General features: G+C 36.6%; 1 protein-coding gene across 3 annotated transcripts in view; it reads left to right on the plus strand.

Annotated features, from left to right (window-relative positions):
* The window catches only part of Wdr70 (WD repeat domain 70), a 279,175-nt gene that overhangs the window by 212,106 nt on the left and 42,928 nt on the right, over positions 1-24,141 (plus strand). For all 3 annotated transcript variants that reach the window (XR_013424157.1, XM_078017631.1, XM_005325626.4), the window contains exons 11-13: positions 17,337-17,436; positions 20,056-20,140; positions 21,350-21,488. Coding sequence is in view for 2 of the 3 variants with exons in the window: in XM_078017631.1 (XP_077873757.1) it covers positions 17,337-17,436; positions 20,056-20,140; positions 21,350-21,488 (324 nt within the window). In the remaining variant the exon portion in view is untranslated. The remainder of the gene's footprint in view (positions 1-17,336; positions 17,437-20,055; positions 20,141-21,349; positions 21,489-24,141) is intronic.

Here is a 24,141-nt window from a genome sequence, read left to right on the forward strand (position 1 = left end):
AACAAGCTGACCATATACTGAGTCTCTGAAACCATGATCTAAAATTAACTTTTCCTCTTCTAAGATGGTCTTGTAGGATTTTTGGGTCACAGTGATGAAAAGCTAACACACCATTTCTTCTCAGCCCTGTGAGAGCCCTTAGGGTACACCTTGTACATGCCACTGTGGGTTCCCCTAAATAGGAGCTAGCCTAGCTAGCCCCAGCTTCAAAAGTGCTTAGGTGCTCCAAATGTATATATAGAGAGTGGGTGAATTAATAAATGAGATAATAAGTAATATGAAATCTGCAAATGGTCAAAAGTCCAGATTATAGGCTGACAGCCCCTCCCATCCTCCAACCATTTGCCAGCCTTGGTTTATGTTTTGTTTTAATATAAAACTGAATGTTTCCATTTTTGTCTTCTCATGTTCTCTTTGACCATCATTTAAATAAAGGGAGAGCCTGATGAAGTGGCTTAGACAGTTTTCATTTGGGCCAGTGTATGATCTCTTTACTTGAAAATTCTTTAGTATTAATCATATTTTCTATTGGTAGAAGGAATCTTAATAATCTGTAAACAACTCATTGCATCACTTTCCCTTCAACTAATTCTTAGAAAAAGCATGTCCTAATTCTTTAGTGGCACATACACAGATTTTAAGGTACTTGATTATTAATAACAGATTGTTAGTACATCTTAGCTGTTTGTGATATACTATATAAAGTAATAGCACTGATGTTTTTTGTCTTGATCTGTTATTAACCAATGAAGTAAATGTTTGATAGATTTCTGTTTAATTTGCACCTTTATGATACTCTTTAAATGGTATGCTTGATTTCAGTTTCTAATTCTTGCATTTCCCCCACTCTTCCCTCCTCTCTTTTCTTCCCTTTTTTCCCCTTTCTTTCTTCTCCTCTCTCCTTCCTTCTCTCTTTAACTCCCTCCCTCCCCTCTTTCTTTTCTTTCTCTCCTTCCTTCCTTTCTTTCTCCCCTCCCCCCCTCCCTCCCCTTTCCTTGGGCCTTTTCATCAATGCCTTCTACTCTTTTGATTTTTTTCTCTTTCTTTCTTCTATGCTCCTTTTCTAATATCTTTAAGTAGAACCTTAGGACTTTTGAAACCTGTCTTCGAATCTATACATTAAATGTTTTAAATTCTTCTCTAAACTTTGTGTCATAGCTCACTCTGCCATAACAAAATACCATAGTTACTGTGGTTTAAATAACAGATATTTATTTCTCACAGTTCTGGACACTGGGGACTTTAAGATCAAGGTGCCAGCAGATTTGATTCCTGCTGAAGGCCTCTTCTGGTTGTAGAGGGTCTCCTCTTTGTGACCACACATAACCAAGTGGGGCAGGGGCGGGCTTTGGTCTTGCTTTCTCTTGTAAGGACGCTGATCCCTTTGTGAGGCTACCCTCATAAATTCATTTAAACCTAATCATTCCCCAAAGGCCCCACCTGCAGATACCAAAGCCTTGGGTGTTAGAATTTTGGGGGACACATTTCATTCATAAAAAATTCCTCCAAATTTGACTTTTTGTTCATGTTTTTAATAAATATAAAATATTTTCTGTTGTGATTTTCATTTGAGCTGTGGAATACTTAGAAGTTTTTGGCATAATTTCCAAATTTTTTGTTTTCTAAATTATTAATTGATTTCAATTTTAATTCTTTTATGGTCAGAGAATATACTTTGCATGGTTTCAAAACTTTTAAATTTATAAAGATTTGCATATTTCTTGGTCCAGACTATTATACTCTGTCATAGGAACCATTGCATTTAAACTTGAAAATAATGTACTCTGTCTGGGATGCAGTATCCTATAAATGTCAGTTAGGTCAACTTGTTTGATAGTATTGCTCATGTCTCCTCTATCTTTACTAAATTTATGTCTACTTGTTTTATCAGTTACTGAGAGAGGAATGTTGAAATATAAATGATAATTGTGGATATGTCTACTCTTCTTTCAGTTCCTTTCTTCCTGTATTTTAAGGCTCTTTTATTAGGTGCAGGCACATTTAGAAGAATTATGTCTCATGCTGAATTGGCCCCTTCATGATTACATAATAACATTTGTCCTCTAAAACAGTTGCTCCAGGTTTCTTTTGATTTGTTTTTGCCTGGCATAACATATTTCACAGTCTTTTACTTTTAAGCTAACCTATAACAGGTTTCTTGTAGATTCATATAATTGAGTCTTGCTTTTTTATTACACATAAAAATCTTTGCTTTTTTAATTGAAGCATTTCTGTCTGTGCTGCCTAGTATATGTAAACCAAAACAAAATTTATAAATTAGTTTCTTAATCACAGTAGCCATTTTCACAATTCTAGTAGCTACATATGGCAAGTAGCTACCACGTTGGACAGAACACATGTGGATTCCCTCTGCCCCTTTACTTCATAACAGTCAAACTCTGATTCATGTTTATGGGAAGTCTTGGGAGACAGCAAGTGTCCCGAGTTTCCTTTTTCTCTCTGAATAGGGAAGGGGTAGGAGTTTAGGAAGGTTTCCTTCCCCTGCCAGTTGTAGATAACTGGAATCCCCAATTTCTTGAATGCCTGTGGATGGTTAAAAATTCCTATTCATTTCCTTTATCTTCTCTCTTCTTCAAATTAGAAATAGATGAAAATACAATTTTATTTTTAGCTTTATTGTACATTTAGTTTTTACTACTAGGTCATTGTTTTTGTGGTTTTGATTAAAATGTCATATCTTTAGGATCATTATCAAATATAATAAGATTTGAACAAGAAAAAATATTAAAACACTGAGAATATGAATTATAGTTTATTTCTTCTTAAAGCTAGGGTTTGTATTCTGCATCTGTTCTCATAAGCATGACACAATGCCATGGACTTAGAAGGCAACTAGTAAACATTAGCTTCAAATTGAAAGTAAAATTAGAACTGCTTTTTTTCAAATAAGTTAATGCAATGCTTAGAATAAACAAAGTATTGGTATTCTCATTTTTAGTTATTATGAGGCCATTTTCTCTAACAAACTATACATATTGAAAAGGGAAACTGGTTTTAATTTTGTACAAGAGTCACTAAGTTAAAGTTGCATTACATTGACTACAACTTTGACTTCTGAGATAAAAAGGTGAATTTAAACCAGTTAACTCAGAAACATAATCCTTGAAGAAAAGGCAAAAGATCATTTGACTTCTACAATATAAATTTTACCTAGATTTTAAATTGCTTTATTTTCTGTTTTCTTCCCTGAAATCCCAGCAGTGTGGTTTCTTTGCTCCTTTGTTCTGGTTCTATATCCAACATGAGAAAAACCACATTTTTGCAGATTGGTACCATTCCAGATTTATAATATATGTTTTCTCCTTGGTTCTTATCACTTTAGCAATCTCTTCCTTTCTTCTTGTCCAGCGAGGTCTGTCATTCATTCATCATTTTGGGTGTATTTGAACTTTCCCAGCTCTTCTTTGGTTCATCTTACAACCCTCCCTCTGCCTGTGAGCCCAATTCCTATTCAGTTACCTCCTTTCCTTTACATGGAAAAATAAGTACTGGATTATGAACCCTCATTTATATAAATATGTTCATCCCACCTCGATTTCTCAGCCTTGTTCCCTGTAGTCTCCAAGGAAGAGGTCTTTTTCTTCTAGCTCCTCACTAATCCTTCCACCTGTGCATTTGATCATGTCCTTCCTGCTTCCTCTGAGACCTAATTCTATCAGTTACTCCCTTTCCTGTATTTTTATCCTTTTCATCCCTATTGGCTCCTAGAAAATATGCTCAAGTTTCTGCTTTTCATTGATTTCATTTCACAGAATCCTCCTCCAACTCTTCCTTCTTTCATTGTCAGATTTCTACCCAGAGTGGATTTTTTTTGCTGTATTCATTTCACAAATTTACTGGAACCACCCCTACCAAAGTCACTGAGTACAACTTGAATTGCTGTCTTACATACTTCCCTATTACCCAGCTTCAGGCTCTCACCTGGGGCACTGCAAGTGTCTGACTCATCTCTTTGCTTAGGCTTCCCATTTCTAGTTTACTTTTATTAGCACTAAAAAAGCAGAGTAGCTTTTTAAAATACTGATATGATCACCTGACTTCTGTATCCTACACATTTCATAGGTTCAGTAGTTCCAACAAGATAAAGATCCACATTCTGTAGAAGGGAATATGAAGCTGCTAATGATCTGACCTCTAGCTCTTCAGTCTTATCTGCTACTGTCTATTATTGAGTCCCACCCATAGTTCCCAAGTTATATGCTATTTCACACTTTTGAGTCTCTTATAGTCTGAGTCCTCTATAGTCTAGTCCTCCACGGTAACATGTTCTGTATCCCTAGAATTCTCCTACTTAACTTCAGAGACCATGGTTCAAAGACAATGGCCAAGCAGCCTTACCAGGCTTTATCTGGCTTCTCTTTCCTCCCTTTCCAACCCATCACCGTCATACTACCATTTTAAAGTACTCTTTTTTGGTTGGTTTTACTCTATAGTTGTGTGTACTGTCATTATAGATTATATAATTTATTGTAGATATTTCTTTTTATCTTTAGTTCCCTTTTTAGATAGAGCTCCTTGATAGTATAGAGCCATTTTTCTCATCTTGCCATCTTCCCACAACTGTCTTAGTGCCTTGATAAATGTTCACAGAATTAGCAAATTTCAGCAAATATTATTTGGTGCTTCTTCTATAGGCTGTGTTATACTTTTAAATTTGGATTATAAGTTTTGGATCATATGTTTTTAATGACATTGAAATTAATGCTGATTGCTATATCCTATTCTTTTTCTTTTTTACTTTCCTGAGGATTGAACTCCAGGGTGCTTGGCCAATGAGCTACATCCCAGTCTTCTTATTTTTTAATTTTAAGAAGGGCTTACTAAATTGCTAAGGCCTTGAACACTTGTGATCCTCCTGCCTCAGCCTCCTGAGTTGCTCAGATTACAGGCATGCACCACTATACCAGGCTTTGTGTCATGTAGTTTCCAGTTCTAAAGAGCAGGAAAATAAGTTTGTAACTAGATAAGGTAGTCTATCTGAATATATAGGTCTTTCGTTGATGTTGTTATAAAATATGTTACCAATTCATCCATGCATTCATTTTCTAATTACATCATAAAAAATTAGAGAAAAGATTTCATGAAATTTATTATCATTTTTTTTTCTTGGCATTCATTCTCCTTCCCTTTTATCTTCGTGTAGCTTCCAGAGTTGTCTAAAATGCAAAGCTGATGATTTAGTCTTCTGCTCATCCTCAATCCTCAATTCTTCCTTCATATTCACTTATATGCTAGTTACTTTGATAATCTCCCACTTTACCAAATTCAATATCTTGTTCTTAGACTTCTCTTGAAAGTTTGTTTTTGCTACACAGCCATTCTGCAACCTTTTGCACCTGCAGCTGGTAATGCTCACTCTTCTCTACTTTGAGCATGTGGTTCAAGAGGATAAACATAGTAGCACATTGACAGTATTTATGTTAAATGAGCCCATCTTTTCCATGCATCTGCTGCACAGGCGCAGAAACAGATATGTTGTTTCAGCTATTGGCTGCCAGAGAACAGAAGGGTTGCCACAACATAGTTGACAAACAACCCCCTAAAAACCTAAAAAGCATCAACTCATGCTGCTGGAAAATCAAAATCAGTAAAGGACTGTACATTTTTGATGCCTGATTTCAACTTGGTTCCCTATATCCTTATGTAGAAATTGGACTGTTCTCTAAAGCAGCAACTGGATCATCTTTAGAAGAATACATTTTAGGTTCACTAGCTTTTGCAGGAAAGTGTACTCAAAATCCCTTAGTAGGTCACTGGTGAGTTGCTTTGTAGTGCAGTTGAATTGTGCACCATTTGGATGCTTAGTCTTTTGACTGACTTTGATAAGGTTGGCTCTAACAAACCCAGCATCCCTTTCATTCTGTGGCGCCACTAGGCCCGCCACCCTGCCATCCTTCTTTCTCCTCCCCCTTCCCTACCGTCTCACTATCCCTCACTTGAACTGCCTGCCAGAGTTCACAGACAGCTGGGCAGAGTGGCTAAATCACCCAGCTGCCCGGGAAGCTTGGCGGCCAGGCTGAGGGAAGGAAGCATCGGCTCTCTTTGAAGGTTGGCTGCCAGTGAATCTCAGGCAGCTGGACTTCAAAGAGGGGACCGATGGGCTTTCCCTCCTGTCTAGGCAGGTCATTCCATGGTGCTGCGCTTCCGGTGTTGGCATGGTGGTTTCCAAGTTCCTCTTAAATTAAAGAGCTGATTTGGGAGCTGCACTTGTGCTCACATGTGTGTTTCTTATGTGATACAGACAGTCCAAGCCCCTACACACTGTCACTCTAAACTTAAGAATTAAAGATAAGAAGAAAAGGTAACATCTTTTAAAGGGTGGCCAGGGAAATCCACAGCAGTGGGATTTCCTTATTATCAGCTTGTCACTGTTATTTACCAAGTTTTAAATTACTCAGGGACTTCTGATGTGATCTTGAATAAAGGCTAATCAGCCAATGCTGAATATAGCTGGTAACCTGGAATTAAATGGAGCCATGGTGATAGTTTTATCAGTTTATAGAAATGGGTGCAGCAGTCACCCACTAGAACACACTTGCTGCACTGACCCACTTTTCACCTTTCACCAGTGGTTGGTGAGAGAATGGGCCTAGTAGGGGAAGAACAAGGTGTTATATGAACAGAGTTGGGGCCTGCTTTATTTGCAAATGGCGGTCAGAGTAAAGAGAGCCTAAAATCAGAAAAGCCAGAGTATATTTTGTGTCCACTAGTGGCCAATAGCGCAGACTCTCCAGTCAGGCTGCCAAGTTTCAAATCCTGGCATTACTATGTACCAGCCATGTGACCTAGGGCAACTGACTTTACCTTTTTTGTACCTCATACTCACCTGGAAAGTAAGGCTAATGATAGTATTTATCTCACAAGGCTGTTGAAAATATTCAAATGGTTAATAGAAACCATATACTTAAGACAGTATGTAGCCCATGGTAGGTGCCCAATAAATGTTAGCTATAATTATTATGTACCAGCTCCTGGAACTAGGAGGAAATAACAAATGACTTTGGTTTGTGATGTTTACTGTTCCTGTTTGGATAAAAGACTGCTACTGTCTGCCTTGGATTGAATTTCTAATAGGATATTTGAGAAATCCTTAATAGTGTAAAATATCCTATTATGTAATTTGAAGGAGAAAGCAGTTATATTTATCAATCCCTCTCAGTGCACTGTCTGCCTTGAGGATATACGGAGACTTGATTCATTGAAGGCCATTACTATAATATTCCCTCATACACAACCAAAGGAAGAAACATGGCAGCTTATCATAAAGGGGTATTTTGATGAAGAGTATAGCTCCTAGAGTTAGAATCTTGGTTAGAGGTTTTGCTCTTACAATTTCTTGCCATATATATTTGGGTAAGTTATCTCACTGAGCCTCACTATTTTATAAGCCTTGTTTATAAAATGAGGTAATGATGTATAACTCAGCAGGCTTTTTTAAAGAATGAAATTAGAAAATGTATGTTTTACTGCCCTAAGTAGCAACATGTTGGATAAATGTAGCTGCTGCTGTTATCACTATCACTATTATTGCTACCACCATTAGGTTATAAGTTATTGAACCACAAGGAAGCCTCCAATTAACCTTAGTGATCTGAGAAATAATAGAGGGTCTTTCCCTCAGGTTTTTGTTCTCTCTAGATCAAAGTTGAGCTGATTTGGGGACAAATCTAGCCAGCACCATTTTTGGGGTAGGGGGTACTGGCGATTGAATTCAGGGGCACTCAACTCCTGAGCCACTCCCCAGCCCTATTTTGTGTTTTATTTAGAGATAGGGTCTCACTGAGTTGCTTGGCACCTCGCTGTTGCTGAGGCTGGCTTTGAACTCGAGATTCTCCTATCTCAGCCTCCCAAGCTGCTGGAATTGCAGGTGTGTGCCACTGAGCCCGGTGGCTACCTCTTTTTGTAAATGAAGTTTTATTGGAACACACAGCATTATCCATTTATCTGTGTGTTGTCTGGTTGCATTCATCCTACAATAGCAGAAGTGAATGGTTGTGACAGTCTATAAGGTCCTCACAGCTTTAAATATTTACCATTTGTTTCCTTCCAGGAAGTTTGCTAACCCTTGCTCTAGATATGTGTTTTCCCAATTAAGATTCAGAGAATGGTTCCATCCATACTGGTATGTGCTATGTGAAAAAAATGTAGTCAAATAAGCTTTGGAAATGCTAAAGAGGTTGATTTATTCCAGGAGTACTACTTAAAAGTTCTGGCTTTTAATATACTGATATGTATTGTGAATCTTTAAGACAAGGCCATGGTATGCAAATAAACTCTAGTTTCCCAGGCTTGCTTGGCTATAGCCCCCGCCCCCATCCCCAATATGATGATGTTACACAAAACATTCTCTGGGAAACCCTGCTCTTGGGCTATCTCTCTGGAAAGACTTTCTTCTTAAATCATTTCTCTTGGTGATTTAGGTGATATTCTCATTTGGAGACCTATGGAATATCATATGAGATTCTCTATTAGTTACCTTATTTTTTCCCAGTAAAAATTATATTTTGCTTAAAATCAGAACAGTAGAATCTGCCAGTTATTTAAATTGTCTAATCAGATAATATCCCCATCTTTAAATGAAGTCTGTATGATGTCTCAGAATTATAAATCAGAGTCTCAAAGTCCAAGAAAGACAGGCTGTTTCATTTCATGCCTTCTTGAAAATTTAAAAGCAGAGGCCCTCTGTAGGGCTTTACATTTTTTTTTTTAACATCCAGATTTCTGAAACATAAATCTTGAATGCCTAACTGGTATACCAGCTGATCTCAGCTAGGGTTTATAAGAAGAGAGATTAATGTGAAGGTAACTTTTGCCCTAGCCATAAGGGGTTTGTTTTATAGACTAAAGTAAACACCTTGAATTTCAAGTTGCAAGCACATGGGGAGCCAGAAGATTCCAGAGCACTGGCGTCATATTCTGCCTGTGACTCACATATCTCAGTGGCTGAGCTTTCTTTTGCAGCTGCAGCTTCCAGCTGGTCATCAGATAGAGCCTTAGGTGGTCACACACTGTCACCTGGTTTGAGATGACCAAATAGGCATATAGTTGCAACATAGTCCAGTTATGAATGAAGGCTGGGCTATCTCTTTGCCAAACACAGATGATAAATAAATGCTAAGTCATAGTTATGAATCCCAGTGGTTGTAGCAGTGAAATGGAACTGAGAGTGGAGAACCTGCTGGGAAGTGCAGCCCTGGTCATAAATGCAGTCTCCTCTCTCACTTGTGAGTTTCCCACCAAACTTGACACAATGCTTGGCTTATAGTTGGTATAATAAATGTTCTATGAAAGACATGTTTTCCTTCTTTTCCAGCTTGTACATCATTTTGAGTATCCAATGTTTTGTCTTTTTAAAATATATATACATACGTATACATATATATACACATATATATGTATATATATTTAGTTATAGGTGGACACAATACCTTTATTTTATTTTTATGTGGTGCTGAGGATCAAACCCAACACCTCACGCATGCTAGGCAAGCACTCTACTACTAAGCCGCAATCCCAATCCCCCAGCGTTTTATCTTAATTTATTTCTTCTCAGTGTTGTGTGTCTCACTGGGTTGTCAGCAAATGTGGTTGGATTCTAAAATTTTCATATTTCACTTTTACATTATGGAGAATAATGAATGGACTTTGATCATATTTTATTGTCTTTTGTCTTTAAATTATTTCTTTAAAAGAAGGGAAGGAAGAAAAATAGGAAGGAAGGAGGGAAGAGAAAAACATGGCCTAAAACTTAATTTTTTTTAAAGAAGTTAGAAACTTAGAAAACTGTCAACTTACCATGAAACATATTGTTTCCTTGAGACATGCTCAAAAGTTCAGAGTTTCATTTTCTATATTAAGTATGTTCCTCTTATAAGCACCATGATATGTGATGTATGACATTGTACTCTAAGACTGTCACTGGTTCTCAAGTTCAAATGGTGTGCCTGGGAAGAAAATAATCTGAAGCTAACTTACTTGAAATAAAGGGTCAGAAATGTGGGAAAAGAGCTTTCATCTAGTACCATTAAAAAAAAAGCAACTCAAATATAACCCTTCCTTTGCATGTCCTCCAATATTGAACTATTTCCAAGTGTTCTCCTGTCCCATTTCTGTATTATCACCTGCAATAATTGTAACTGAAATAATAATTAATTACTTCAGTTGGTGCCAAAGAATATATAGAAGAAATGATGGCTATAAATCACTGGAAACAGACTACAACTTCTTAGGGACAATGGTTATCTGAAGCCAAGCATGATAAGAATTAAGAAACATTGCTATAGAGAATTCTCATAGACACAGAAAATGTAAAGATGAGAAGTATAGTGTTTTTTATAAAGTATTAGACATGGATAAAGTAGAATAAATTTGAATTACAGGGTCACGGGACTAGTATATGTTGGGTATTATTTGGTAGAATGTTAAGTAGAGGAGAAAGAATCAACCTTCTGAAAAAGTTGGTAATAATGCCCCCATATAATGTTTACTATGCTGGGCATGGTTCACGTTCTTTTTGCAACATAACAAACTACCCCTAAAACTTAGTGGCTTAAAACAACATTTCTTATTTTTTATGATTCTGTCTGTTGGTTGAGTGGTTTGGGGCAGTGCTTCTCCTCTGAACAGGTTTGGCTGATTTCTGAGGGGCTTTGGATTGCATTTGCAGCTGATAGCTCACTTGTGGCTGAGGGTCTAGGATGGCATCTCTCATATGTCTGGCCTTTGCCTAATTGCCAGCTGGTGCTTATAGGATGACTGAGCACATACCACTGATCATTCAGGAAATGAATCCATACTTTTTCACCTGTTGGCTTTGTTCCCAAAGCAGCAAGAAAACAATTCAATGTACTTTCCTTTGCAGACTTTTTCCTGTGTCTTGTTTGCTAGTGTTTTCTGAAAAGCAGATCCCATGTCAGCATTTGATATATAAGAATTCTATTGCCAAAATGCTGTGAGGGAAAATTAGGTATATAGCCAGAGGAAGCTGGAGAGGCCGATGATGATATAGGTCTGATCCCTAGGAAAAAAAGAGGAAAGGGAGGGTAGGAAGTACCTCAGACTGCAGCATAGTTCTAAGAAAGCTGTGGCCAGGTCAATGGGAAGTCCTTGAGACTAAGTCACACTGAACAGTTATTAATATGGTCCAGCTAAAATTGGGACTACTATTTGATTAAGCTTATAGTAGTCAACAGTCCCTTTGTGGAAAGACTAGGGGAATTTCACAACTTGCCCCAGTAGGTAGCAGTGTCCTTTCTTTCAGCAATGTGCCTTTGACATCAATAGGCATTTGATATGAAAATTGTCTCAGATATGGGAGCATAGCAAGAGATCATGACTTTTTACTGTGGTGACCACCTTCAGGCTGCTGCTTTCCCATTCATCCCTCTTTTTCATTGTATATATTAAGTAGTATGTTTGTTGGTTGCCCATCATTCTGTCTCCAGAGATGCCCTGTGGTGACTACCATTTTTGCAGTTCCCTATGCATTAAGCTCTGTTGAGTAGCTCTCTGATTTTGCCAGTCATTACAGCAATTGCAGCCTCTTGCTACTTGAAATTTAACCTTGCAAGTGTTTCCATTGATATTACTGCCCCAGCTCTGTGACTAGCCCTGGGCTGTACAGGAGAGCTGCCACTAAACTTTTTGGTGATGCTGATCCCCTCCGTGCATTCTTTGTGTGTGTGTGTGTGTGTGTGTGTGTGTGTGTGTGTGTGTGTGTGTGTATGTGTGTGTGTGTATGGTGCTGGGGATTGAACCCAGAACCTTGTGCATGTGAGACAAGCACTCTACCAACTGAGCCACTACCCCAGCCCTCACCTGTGCATTATTGATGTCCTTGTTGAATGGTGTATCCTCTGGGCTCTCCCTTGAAAAATAATATTGTTTTCTGACTTGACAAAATATATCCATTTCAGCATGCTTGCTTCTTCTATATTTCTTATTCTTTTATTAATCATCTACAGTTGGGCATTTTTGCTCTACTCAACATTAACCCTCACTTTTCTAGGCCTCTAGTAGGATTCTAGAAGCAAAGTTATTTCTCCGAGATCCTTTCTAGGGTATTAAATCTTATGTTCAAAGATGGGTTCCCAAATCAATGAGTCTTGTTTATTTAGCCTTACTTCCCTACCCCCTTGATCAAGTGTCCCCCAAATCCAAACTCAGGTTATATTTCATGATTCTTGCCAGTAGCTGCTAGCCAATTTTAAAATCTCTTTTGTTATATGTTCTCTTTTCTCCCTTATTAGGTCTAGTTCTTACCCAGCTGAGTAATAATACTGAGTTTAATCCTAATTGTTATTCTGGCAGTCAGGAGAGGAGAAAGGAAAAGGAGAAGGTCCTAAGAAGAGGTCCCTTAAAATATTTTATTCTGTGGTTATTATTATCTGGTCCCTTGGAAGCTGGGTGGGGGTGGGGGGTTGCAGCAGGAAGAAATTCTAGTTTTTGCTAGGCAAAAGAGAGTTACCTCTTTAAGATGTGAGAGGTCTTAGGGTTTTGAGTGGGTGGGTAGTATGTCTACAGAACTAGCATCCTATGGGATATCTGTCCAAATATACTCTGACATTTCAGGGTCTTAGGTTTTCCCAACTAGAGTCCTGACTTTAGTTTTGTTTGTTTGTTTGTTTTATTTTTGCAGTACTGGGGATTGAACCCAGGGCCTCATGCATGCCAAGCATACACTCTGCCCCTGAGACACATCCCAGCCCAAGAGCCCTGACTTTAAAATAATGAACCTGCCTTGGCTGAACATTTAAATGTCACTAGAGCTCTGTAAATCTAACTATCTGGTTTCCTATCTGTTGCTCAAATGTGTCAGTTCTACTACAGGAGTTAACAGCCTCTTTGGAAGCTGCTGAAGTAGTCCACTTAGTCTTTACCTGTTTATGCCTCTCATTTTCATTATCCCTCTGCAAGGCATCAGTAAAACTTAACAGTAACCAACAAACACTTGTCTTTGTAGACAGGATTCCTTGCCATAGCTTTTAAATGCCTAAAACATTGCACCCATGAGGACATTCCTCCACCCAGGTCACCTCCAGTACTTGGACCAGTACCACATACTATTTAGGGCAACTCTAAATACAGAATTGAAAATACAAAATTGATTAGAATTGTTTAACACTAAGCTTGAAAATAGATTTCCTAGTGGGAAAGAATTTTTCTACCTGTTGAAAAGTCCTAGGAATAGATTTTAGGGGACAATCAAATATTAATACACCCAATTTGTGAAGTAGCCTAGTGCTTGCTTCCTTCTTGCTCATGGAGTGTTTTGGCACTATGGTTGCCTTTTAGAATCTTTCTGAAAGGAGGTATTCACTATACACTTATAACCTTGTGCTGACACAGGCAGAGAGACAGAAGATGAAATGTAACTTGGTCTTTTGGGACTGGTAAGAAGGGCAGGGGTGGAAAGATAGATGTGAGGCATGTTATTTTAATAGGTTAATAAACTGAGAAGTAGAAAGATTAAATACTTGAGCCAGTTAGTAAGCTAAAATTTTATTCTAGGTCAGCCTGACTCTAGTACCAGTATTATTTGTAATAAATTTTTCTCTATTTTCAGGTTATCAATTAAATCACTACAATTAAAATATTTTATTCTGTGGTTTTTATTTACTTTGATCACTTTGTGAATTGTCCTTTTCCTGTGATAGATATATGTAGAACAAGAGATAGATATTGGGATCTAGGCAGAAGTAACTGCTGGATGGAAACTCACTCACCCTTGGTACCACCATAAAATGCTTGAATTATTCAGAAGTTCAAAAACTGATATGTTTAAGATTTTGTGAAAGATAGCGTAGCTTTCTTACCAGGAGAACTGTGAGAATCTGTTCTGTGCCTCTGACATTCTTTGTAGTGGTTTGCTGACAACCTTTGGCATTCCTTGGCATATAGAAGCTTCACCTTGATCTCTGCCTCTTCAGAATGTGATCTTATTTGGGAATAGGGTCATTGCAGATGTAATTAGTTAAAATTAGGTTATTCTGGAATAGGGTGGACCCTGAATCTAATATGGGTGGTGTCCTTATTAAAAGGAGAAATTCCTGCACAGGAAGAACACCATGTAAAGATGAAAGCAGCTCTAAGAAGGAAGCATCCTGCTGAAACTTTAGATTTTGGACTACTGGCCTACAGAAATATGAGATGATAAATTTCTGTTGTTCAAACAATCCAGTTTGTGGTTCTTTGTTAAAGCAGCCCCTAGCAAACTGATCCACCAAGTCATAAAAATAATGATAACAATGTAAACTCCACCTGTTTAGTATTTTTAGACAAAGAATATTGGAGCAATATTTTATGATTTTGAGTTAAGGCTTTTCTAGGATAACCATTTGTATCATAGCATACCAACAATATGCTCTAAGATAATGACTGTGATAGAGCCCAAGCCTTCCAAAAAATGGTTTAAACTATAATAAAATAATGTGCTGGATATTTAGACAGAGGCCAAGTTAGCAACCAGTGATAAAAAAGAAAAGAAATAAATACTGTGAATTCCAGGGATAAGGATGCAGTAATCAGGCCTTCATATAGTAAGCTTTTAATCAAAGTAATATAAACAAACAAACAAACAAACATTAATAGCTTCTCTCTAGATAATTTAGTCTTCCCCTAACCTTCATCAGTATCTTCTTTAAGGAAACCTGTGCTGGTATAACTCTGAGATTCTGGAAGCAAATATTGATTGATATTTTCAGGGCTCATGATCAATTGTTGTATATTTTGTATAAAAGTATGAATATAGATAAGTTGCTTTTATAAAACTGTGCCAACTATTCCATTACCAAAAATGATTAGAGAGAACTAATGGGAGAAATAAAGATAAAAGGTCCTAGTTGGAGCAAAGCCTATTCTCAAAACTGAAATCCATGCTGGGGATGCAGTCTGTGGAACTGGAGCTGCTCGGATTCTAACCAGAATGAAGTGCTGTAACATTTGGGTGTTTGCCAAATTAATGTTCTCCTTACCTGGAATGTCTTCCCCTTGTCTGCTTAGTTAAATATTCCCTGTTTTTCAGAGCACATTGCAGTGTAGCCTTTTCTGCAAAACCTTTATTTTTGTAAGCCACAGAGTACTGACACTCATCTAAACTCCTACTCTCATATTTTTCATGCTCTATTCCTTAGGCAACTAAATGGTAATTACAAGACTATATTTGATAACATTCTCATTACAGCTAAATTTAAACCTCTGCAGGGGCAGGGACCTTGTCTACTTTTTTTCACCTTGACACACTTCTGGGTACATGGTAGATAATTAAAAAAAACTTTTTTAAAATAAAGGATTGAATATATGTAAAAATAATCCCTACTGGAATGTAGTGTCTTCTCTCTGGAACACAATTTCTTGTTCCTGTCTTCTGCTCCTTCATCTGCCTTTACTTTATCAGTTAGGTCTCTAATTTCTTTTTGCTCCTCTTTTCCCCCATTCCCAAATCTAAGTTAAGGACCTCTCTCAGTGCTCATATATTACTTATACTTCTCCACTGTTGCCCTTGTTACTCTGTATACTTACCCATATTTTCTCAGGGAATGTCAACTCTTTGAGGAAAGAAGCCTTGTTTATTTATGTACATTTATGTTTCTAGTGCTTAATATAGTATCTGCCAGATAGTTGGTGTCCAGTTAATGAGATGTCAAATCAATGAATTCTTTATGTCAATGAAAGATAGAAACATGATAATTAATACAAATTTGTAAGACTGGAACCCAGAGAAAGAACTGAGTGAGGTCAGTTTTCACTCAGTATGCATAAATTATTATAATTTTAATGAACTGGTCTACTTTGTGCTCCTCATTACTAAAAGGAATTTTGTTGGGATGGTAAAGACATGAGTTCTGTTTTGTGACTTACTCTTTGCCAAGAGTTGTTGTGATACCAGTGGCAATGGGGGTCACTTGCATTCCCATACATTTGATTCCCTGAGAGACCCACATGCTGTCATTACTTAGTGATATCTGTGTCCTCTGCCATGGAATTATTCTAGGAAAATTGGTAATGGCCCAGAACTATTAATGTGTACACGCATATACACAGGTCCACATAAACAAACTGACACATGATTAGCCATCACAGAGGGTACTGTATCCATGGCACCTATATAGGGGATGAGGTGTTTAGTGGACCAGATTTTGTTCATGTAGATCTTACTTTGAAAGTGACTGACTTCCTATAACCAAGTGGCAAGATTGGTGTAGTAGAGATACAAACCATCAACTATGGAAAAGTAACTTTAGAAGTATATTTATCTGCCTTCATCTTACCTCTCTTGGTTGTTGAGTGGTTATAACCATTTGCTTGCAGTGATTTTTTAAATAAGAGAAGATAAATAAACCTACAATATTAAATCATATTCTTCTTTCTTCATCTTATTTGGATCCTTATACATAAAGACTCAATGTTGAACTTCTCCCTTCAAAGCTTAAGAAAATGTTAGACAAGGAAAGACTAATTTTAAAAAATGTAAAAAGATGATGATAGATCAGATAAAAGAAGGGGGGTTATAGTGCAATGTTTAAGAGTAGGCTGTTGGGGTTTAGACTTACAGGTTTATCACTTACAAACTATGTGGCTTTGGATAAGGCACTTGCCACTGTACTTCAATTTCCTAAAAGATAAAATAGGGATTTTAGTGATAGAACCTAATAGAATGATTACAAGGACTAAATAGGCAAGGTAGTAAAAGATACAGTGCCTAGGATTTAAAAAGCATATGTAAGGGTTAGATGCTGTTATTATTTTCATAACTATTATCTAGTAGGCACATTAAAAATTCTGCAAGACCTACAACCATATGCACAGTGTCTGGCATATTCTAGGGATACAATAAGTATCTTTGTTTTGTTTTTGCAGTATTGAAGTTTGAACCCAGGCCCTTAAACATGCTAGACAAACAAGTACTCTAACACCAAATCACATCCCCAGCCTACCCAGAAATATTTTTGAGCAAGTAAATTGTATGCTCATTTGTATTTATATTTGATCTTTCAGGTAAATATAGAAAATCATCCTAATAACTGTAATATGAAGAACTAAATGCAGTTGTAATCTTGTGTTGCTCAGGGCTTCCTAAAGCTGTCTGGAAAATGTCTCCTGCTAGGACTTACATTATTCTTCTTTATTTAATGGAGACTTTGAAAAGCCTTTCAGAATTTTTTTTTTTGGAAGGAAAGAAACTATAATCAGTGAAACTAATACTTTATCCGTAGGTGTATATAATTTTCTATATGATAAAGTGAAACAGTCTTGCCTCAAAAATATTCTCTTCTGAATTTAAGTGACATGTTAACACTTTGTGTTTGTACAAACAGGTTCATCCTAAATTCCACTATAAACAGGCTCATGACCCAGGCACAGACACTTCTTGTGTGGCTTTTTCCTATGATGGTAATGTCCTTGCTTCTCGTGGAGGTAAGTTTAAAAACTTTCTTTTTGATGTGTTTCTACATATAAAATGATGATATTTAACTCTTTAAAGAAGTCGTGCTAATATCCTAGCACTTACTAAAGTTAGCTATGCTTTTTGTTAATGTACCTGTACTAGTATGTTTTTTTTCCCATTAAATCCATTTTCAACTTGGAACATTGTTTGTATCAGAAGTTATCAAGTAAAATTTAGAAAGCATATTTCTTTGCTTAAGAGTTTGATGCCACCGTGGATGAGGTTTGCCCCTGCCCTCAGAATTTAGTAGATGATCTCCTACATTCTTTCCTTCTTATGCCATTTTATAATTCTGTCTCTAGTGTTTCAGAATCCTTGTTGACCAATGATTTTTTTACAGTTCAAATAATATCTTAATTCAGTTAAAAAAAATGTTTACCTAGATGTTATCTTTCAAATAATTCTAGATGGTCATATTTTAAATATGGTTGGATATAGGTTTTTTTCCCTAATTTTTTGCTACATCTTTCTCACATGGATAAGTCTTCTTTAATAGAAGGAAAAGGATAAAAGTGGAGGCAGGTTTAGGAGCTCTGCATTTTGGCTGAAAATTTTTTGTAGGCCCATTTGTGGAAAGAGAAAAGAAAATAGTGCACAGGGTAGACAGTTTGGAGCCATGTTACAAATGACCTTAAATATCACATAAAGGGTTGAGTGTACATTCTGTAGGCCAAAGAAGGATCTACATTTTGCATGGACAAATCTCACAGTGTTAAGTTTATTTTTTCATCTATTCTCTTAACTACTATATATTTTGAGCACCTACTGTGAACTTTATTCTAGATTCTGTGTATAGACTATGAATATCATAGACAGGGTCCCTTTCCTGAAAGAATTTATGATGTAGTATATAGGGTAGTGAAAGTGAAGAGAGGTGAAGAGACCTAGCACCATTTTCCCCTGTTTAATGAGTCCATGCCCTTTTACTCTTGGAAGCTCCATTCAGATTCTCTTTCCTCTCAGGAAGCCTTATCTGTTGTATACAAACTATCTTTACTTGCATACTTAATAAAAAATCAAAACACATGTACATATAATTTTCTCTTTATGGTACACATAGCAAGTGTGGATCTATATAAAATATGTATTTTGTTTCATCAATTCTAGCCTGCTTCTTGAGTTCTGAGATGACTTCTAATTAAAGCTACATATATTCTTTACTCAAAACCAGTGGTTCTTATTTAAACAGTGTGTCTGAATCCCCCAGAAATATTTTCCAAATGGCAAAATACCACATAGAAGTTGTCACATTCTTTAGGGTGGTGTGCTCAAATTTCTGAGTTAGATTTGGGGGAGATGAAGGGGAAAAAGAGGTTATTATAACTTGAAAATTCCTCTCAGCTTATTCTAAAACAGGTGAGCCTTCATCCACTTGATAAGTATAGGTCTAACTCAATTTCAGTTAAAGCCATTTTGGTGACGATTCTTAACTCCCCCTTCCATCCTGTAATAGCTATTGGATAACTTAATTGACCAATACCACGTATGCTATATTCCATCATTTTTCTTCCTGGATTTATAGGAAATGACAGATGGAAGTCTATTCAGCAGAGTCCCAAAGGTGTTACCTGGTGTTACTAGGTGCTCCTACTAGTTCCAGAACCTTCTGGGTTCACTGGAATTAAATGCAGATTAATGCTTTCATGTTGTTTGAGAATTGTAAGAATATATTACTTTTTAATGCTAAAAGTAATAAGGTAACATTCCAAAGGTAAGTCTGATTACAAAGTTCTTTCAGTAAAAGCAGGTTCTGGGTCTAACAATTGGGGATTCATGTACCTACCAGAATTTTGGATATTAAACAGAAGGGTCTCCGAGGAGAGAAGGAGGGTTTTTATTGAGCTCTTTACTCACCTGACTTGCACCTGATCCTGATTCCTTATTGGACCTAAAGGGATGAGGCAGGCCTCAGCTGTGAGCACTGCAGAGCAAGAACAGCAAAGACATTACTTTTAAGAATTTGACTTTTGTTCTGGTCAGGAATTTGTTAGTAACCCTATAGAAACATAAAAAGTGATTCTTAAAAGAATATTCATTACTCTTTAAATTGCCTGAGAAAGCAGTACTCCCCAGCAAAGTGAAGAATGATAGCCACAGGTAGAATTACATGGGAGGGCAGGGAATAACATAGCTCATTCTCATTAATGTTAATGGATAGTTCTGCCCACTTACTAGTGGGGGAAAAGAATCTGTTGTAAATTGAACTATTTTCAGTACTGAAATTGATATCTTCCCAAGTCAGGTTATGCTCAAACATTCCGTGGGGAACTACCATCTGCTCTAAAATTCATGCTTTAGAGTTCTTCTAGCATACAGATGCTACATCAATCTCGAAAGTAATTTCTATAAGGCTGACTCATTATCATGTAACTTTTTATTGTTTGTTCAACTATTACTGCTTTCAAACTTTCTTAACAGTTAAAAAAGTAAAATATGTCTATCTGGCTTCTCTTTCTATCTTTTCTCCTTCCTTCTGTTCTTATTCTTCCTTTCTTACACTTATACATTGAGTTCAGATCTTAACTTTGAAATGAATTTTTTTTGTGAAATTCATCTTTTTCTTATTTTTTTCCCCATTTCTCTATCAGGTGATGATACATTAAAATTATGGGATGTCCGACAATTTAATAAGCCACTTTTTTCAGCCTTGGGTCTTCCCACCATGTTCCCAATGTAAGTAAGTTGGTTGGCATAGGACAATGGAAAATAAATTTCTTTACCATAATGTTAATTTATATCATGTCTTTTAAATCTTCTAGAAAAGGGACTTGAAAGAATGATTGAAAATTGTTTTGTGAAAGATGCATTTTATTTTATTTTTCATTTTGTACATTCTTCAGATTAAAAGTTTTTTTGAAGTTAAATGATGTGTGCTCCTGTGTATATTTGTATATATGTTGTGTGCACACACAATTCCCTCAGTTATTCAAACTGTCTTGCTCTGGGTAACTGAATACTATTACATCTACTAAGTTGGCAACTGGAACTTTTGAAGATTTTATGAGGCAACTAAGGTGAATTTTAACCTCCAAGTCCTTAATTGGTACCTAGGCAATGTTTCTATGTTGGTAGAAATGAAAGTTCATATTCATGATAAATAATGATCAACAGGAAGAGTATGAAAGTAATGGAAGCATCAAACGGAGGAAGCTGTGTAACAGTAGAGACCAGCTCTAACATGCTCCACTGCCCCTGCGTCAGCTGTGAAACCAGATCAAGAAACAGACATGACTTTATAGTGGATGTGAATTTTGGAGCTGTAATGCCTGCTACCAGTAATACTCAATACATGAATTCTTTGGACCAGGTCTTAGATTATTCACAGTCAGGTGACCAGACCTCTGATAATAAAAGCCATTGAATCAGTGTCATCAATCATCCATTAGTTTCAGCAGTGCAACCTACTCTTTGTTTCATGGTGCTGGACTTATGTAACTGAAGTGATTTAGAGATGATGGCAGTGGTGGTGATAATAGAAAATAGTACCAAGAAAAAAAAAAAAGCCTAAATAATCTATACTTAGACATTAGTCACATATGTCTGTCTGTAGACACTCTCAAGGTCTACATTGAGTTTTTCCCACATTTCCTTGTATGACAACATATAATTAGAAGTTGAGAGCTAGGTTCTGAAGTCAGACTGCCTGTGTTTGAATCCCATCTGTACCATTTCCCTTGTGTGATCACGGACAAGGTTTACTTAACCTCTCTGCCTTAGTTTCCTCATCTACAATGGTGATATTATCTACCTCATAGGGTTATTATGAAGATCAAGGAGGAGTTAGCTCTTTTTACAATGATGTTTATGTTTTATTTAATTCACTAATTGTTGTACTGTTATAGGGGTCATCAGCTCATACTTATGAACTCTTTTTGTTTTTAGGACTGACTGCTGTTTTAGTCCAGATGATAAACTCATAGTCACCGGTACCTCTGTTCAAAGGGGATGTGGCAGTGGCAAACTCGTTTTCTTTGAGCGCAGGACTTTCCAAAGAGTGTATGAAATAGACATCACTGATGCGGTATGTGTCTTTTTCTCCACAGCCTTGAGAAGGAAGTGAAGTTTGCATGTTAGCTATCTTTTGTTTTGATTTATTTTTAAAAATAGAACACAAACACTGGCCCTTACCATGTAGTGGTAGCTTCTTTTTTCTGCAACACAGGAATCATCAGTACATTGTAGATTGGCTGATCTATCCTATCCCTTTCCCTGCTCCAGTTTTCTTATGGGTCCAGACTTCAGTCAGAATTTCAGCTGGGCCTGGGTCATTTACCTTTCTGTGCCAACCAAATTGAGGAGGGAAGAAGCCGATAGTCACAGAGTATACACAGAAAGGAACATGGCAAAACGTGCATGTTAGGAAAGATCCAGAGATTGTGGACAAGTGTGAAAGGTTATGCCCTCAGAGAGTGATGACATTTGTCATTATTTCCTAAACCTTGCAAACTTTGACAGAATTCTGCTTACCAGAGTTGTGGTCATTAAGATAAGGCTCCACTTCCACTGAACTTATTTGCTGTCCAATTATTGGGAAGCTTAAAAAGTTTCAGATTTAACTTTTATATCTTAAAAAAAATCCAGAATCTTTTACTTTCTTTACACATTTATTTGAACTCTAAAATGCCAACATTCACTCACTCATTCCATCATGGCCTGAGATTGGTGCCACACATAATATAATAACAGTGGAGATTCCCAGAGGAAAAGTTGAATTCTCTTAAAGTGAGTATTATCATTTAAATGGGAAGGCAAATCATTCTAATTTTCTGAGTATGAAATGGGCCAATTAATGCCTCTGTAAAATTTCTTTGGCTCATTGTCAAAAGCTTTATTAATGTCCTCTATCTTAAACACTACTCTTATGTAGTTTCTCCAGTTGTTTCAGCTCTTTGTAAATAGCTGAGATATATTATGCACTTAAGGATTCAGACAGTTGAACAATGGTTTTTAAATCATCAGTAAAAAGCTCTTGTCTCTAATGTTCTAGTATTACTATGGAGTCTTAATTTGTAGGCCCCAAATTTGAAATCATGGTAGTTTGAGTATTATAGAAAAAGTAAAGTAACAATAAAATGAATTTTGGATGGTTACTCAAGTTTTATAGATTCTAATCTCATGACATAATTTGAAATTTGCCAGCACTTATAATACTTTTCTGGGGTGCATCCAGGAGCCAACTAAAACACTACAATCAAAGAAAAATAATTGACTTCATCAACTTTAATCTTAAAAAGTAAGATTATTATAATTGTTTGTTCCATAAGTAAGCTGTGTTCTGCTATGCCTCTCCATGACTGTACATTTCAGTATGATTCTTGCATTTAAAATCATAATTTAAGTTGAAATGTAAATAAATTAAGAAATGTAGAAGTATGATTGTATTTTTAACCATATGCTGAACTTCTGTAGTTTCAGGAGGAACATGCTATTTGCTGGAAAAAACAATGGCTCATAGTATGATAAAAGTTGCTTTTCTAGCTGGATATTTTTCTCTATAGTGCTTACCACCACCTCATGTATTGTATAGTTGTTGTTGTTATTATTATAATTATTATTATTTCTGTCTGCTTCTGCTAGGATATAAGTAGCATAAGGGCAGAAACATGTTTTGTTCACTGTGGTGTCCTCAGTGCTTAGAACAGTTCCTGGCACATAGATAGCATTTAATATTTAGTGAACAAGTAGGTATTCTACTTGGGGAGTGCAAATAATGCGTATTGTAGAATATCAGTGTGCCACTGGAGTGGTGAATAAGGTAAGGCAGAAGTATTTATACTTGGAAAGATAAACTGACATACCAAATACCATAATATGAAATTATTTTATCTTGTGGTGTGTTTTTAAAGCATAGAATGACAACACATTTAGGCATAGGTTTTGGAACAGTTAGCTCTTACTGAAATGAAAAAAAAATAGATTTATAATATTTGGTGAACATTTTTCCTCTCTGAAGGTTGAGGTTTTTAACTTGGGGAGACTGGGTGAATGTTCCTCAAGATAAAAATATATCTATAGAAAATAAAGCAGATTTTGGAAGAAAGATAGTGAGCTCTGTTGTTGATATATGTTGAACTTGTAGTGCTTATAGGGCTTTTGGGTATAGATGCTTGGTAGCCAGATGAGCAAATGAGTTTGGTGCTTAAGAGAAAGAAAATACAGTTTTAGGGGAAGCATTTATAGTTTACAGTTTCAATATTAGTTGCTGATGAGTTTGACTGAGGATAGGGCATAGAGGATAGAAAAGATGAGCCCGTAAAATCTAAGGGATGAGCAAATAAAAAGAAGCTAACAAAGGAAAAGTTTCATTAAATATAGTTACCATATACTAGGTCATTTTAGAAAAATCAGGAAACAGATTTTGAGATCCATTCAAATATGTAGATGAAGAGAAAACTCCAAATAGAGATAAAACCACATACCTTAGAGGGGCCTTTACATCACTGGTTTAGTTGTAGTATTTTGTGGGGTGGGGTTTGTTAACATCAGACTGTACTGCTTTCAACTTAAATGTAGAGTGTAGGTTAAAGGGGCTTTAAGCTCCCCCTTTGACCTATTGTCTTAAGTTTTAAGTCTTCTTGGATTGTAGAAGAAACTAATGTATTTCTCGGAATGGGTAAAGTGTGGGCACATTGGTGAATGTGCAAACTCTCCCCCCAAACCCTATTCTATTGTAT

The sequence above is a fragment of the Ictidomys tridecemlineatus genome, chromosome 1 (assembly GCF_052094955.1).
Source record: "Ictidomys tridecemlineatus isolate mIctTri1 chromosome 1, mIctTri1.hap1, whole genome shotgun sequence".
NCBI lineage: Eukaryota > Metazoa > Chordata > Mammalia > Rodentia > Sciuridae > Ictidomys > Ictidomys tridecemlineatus.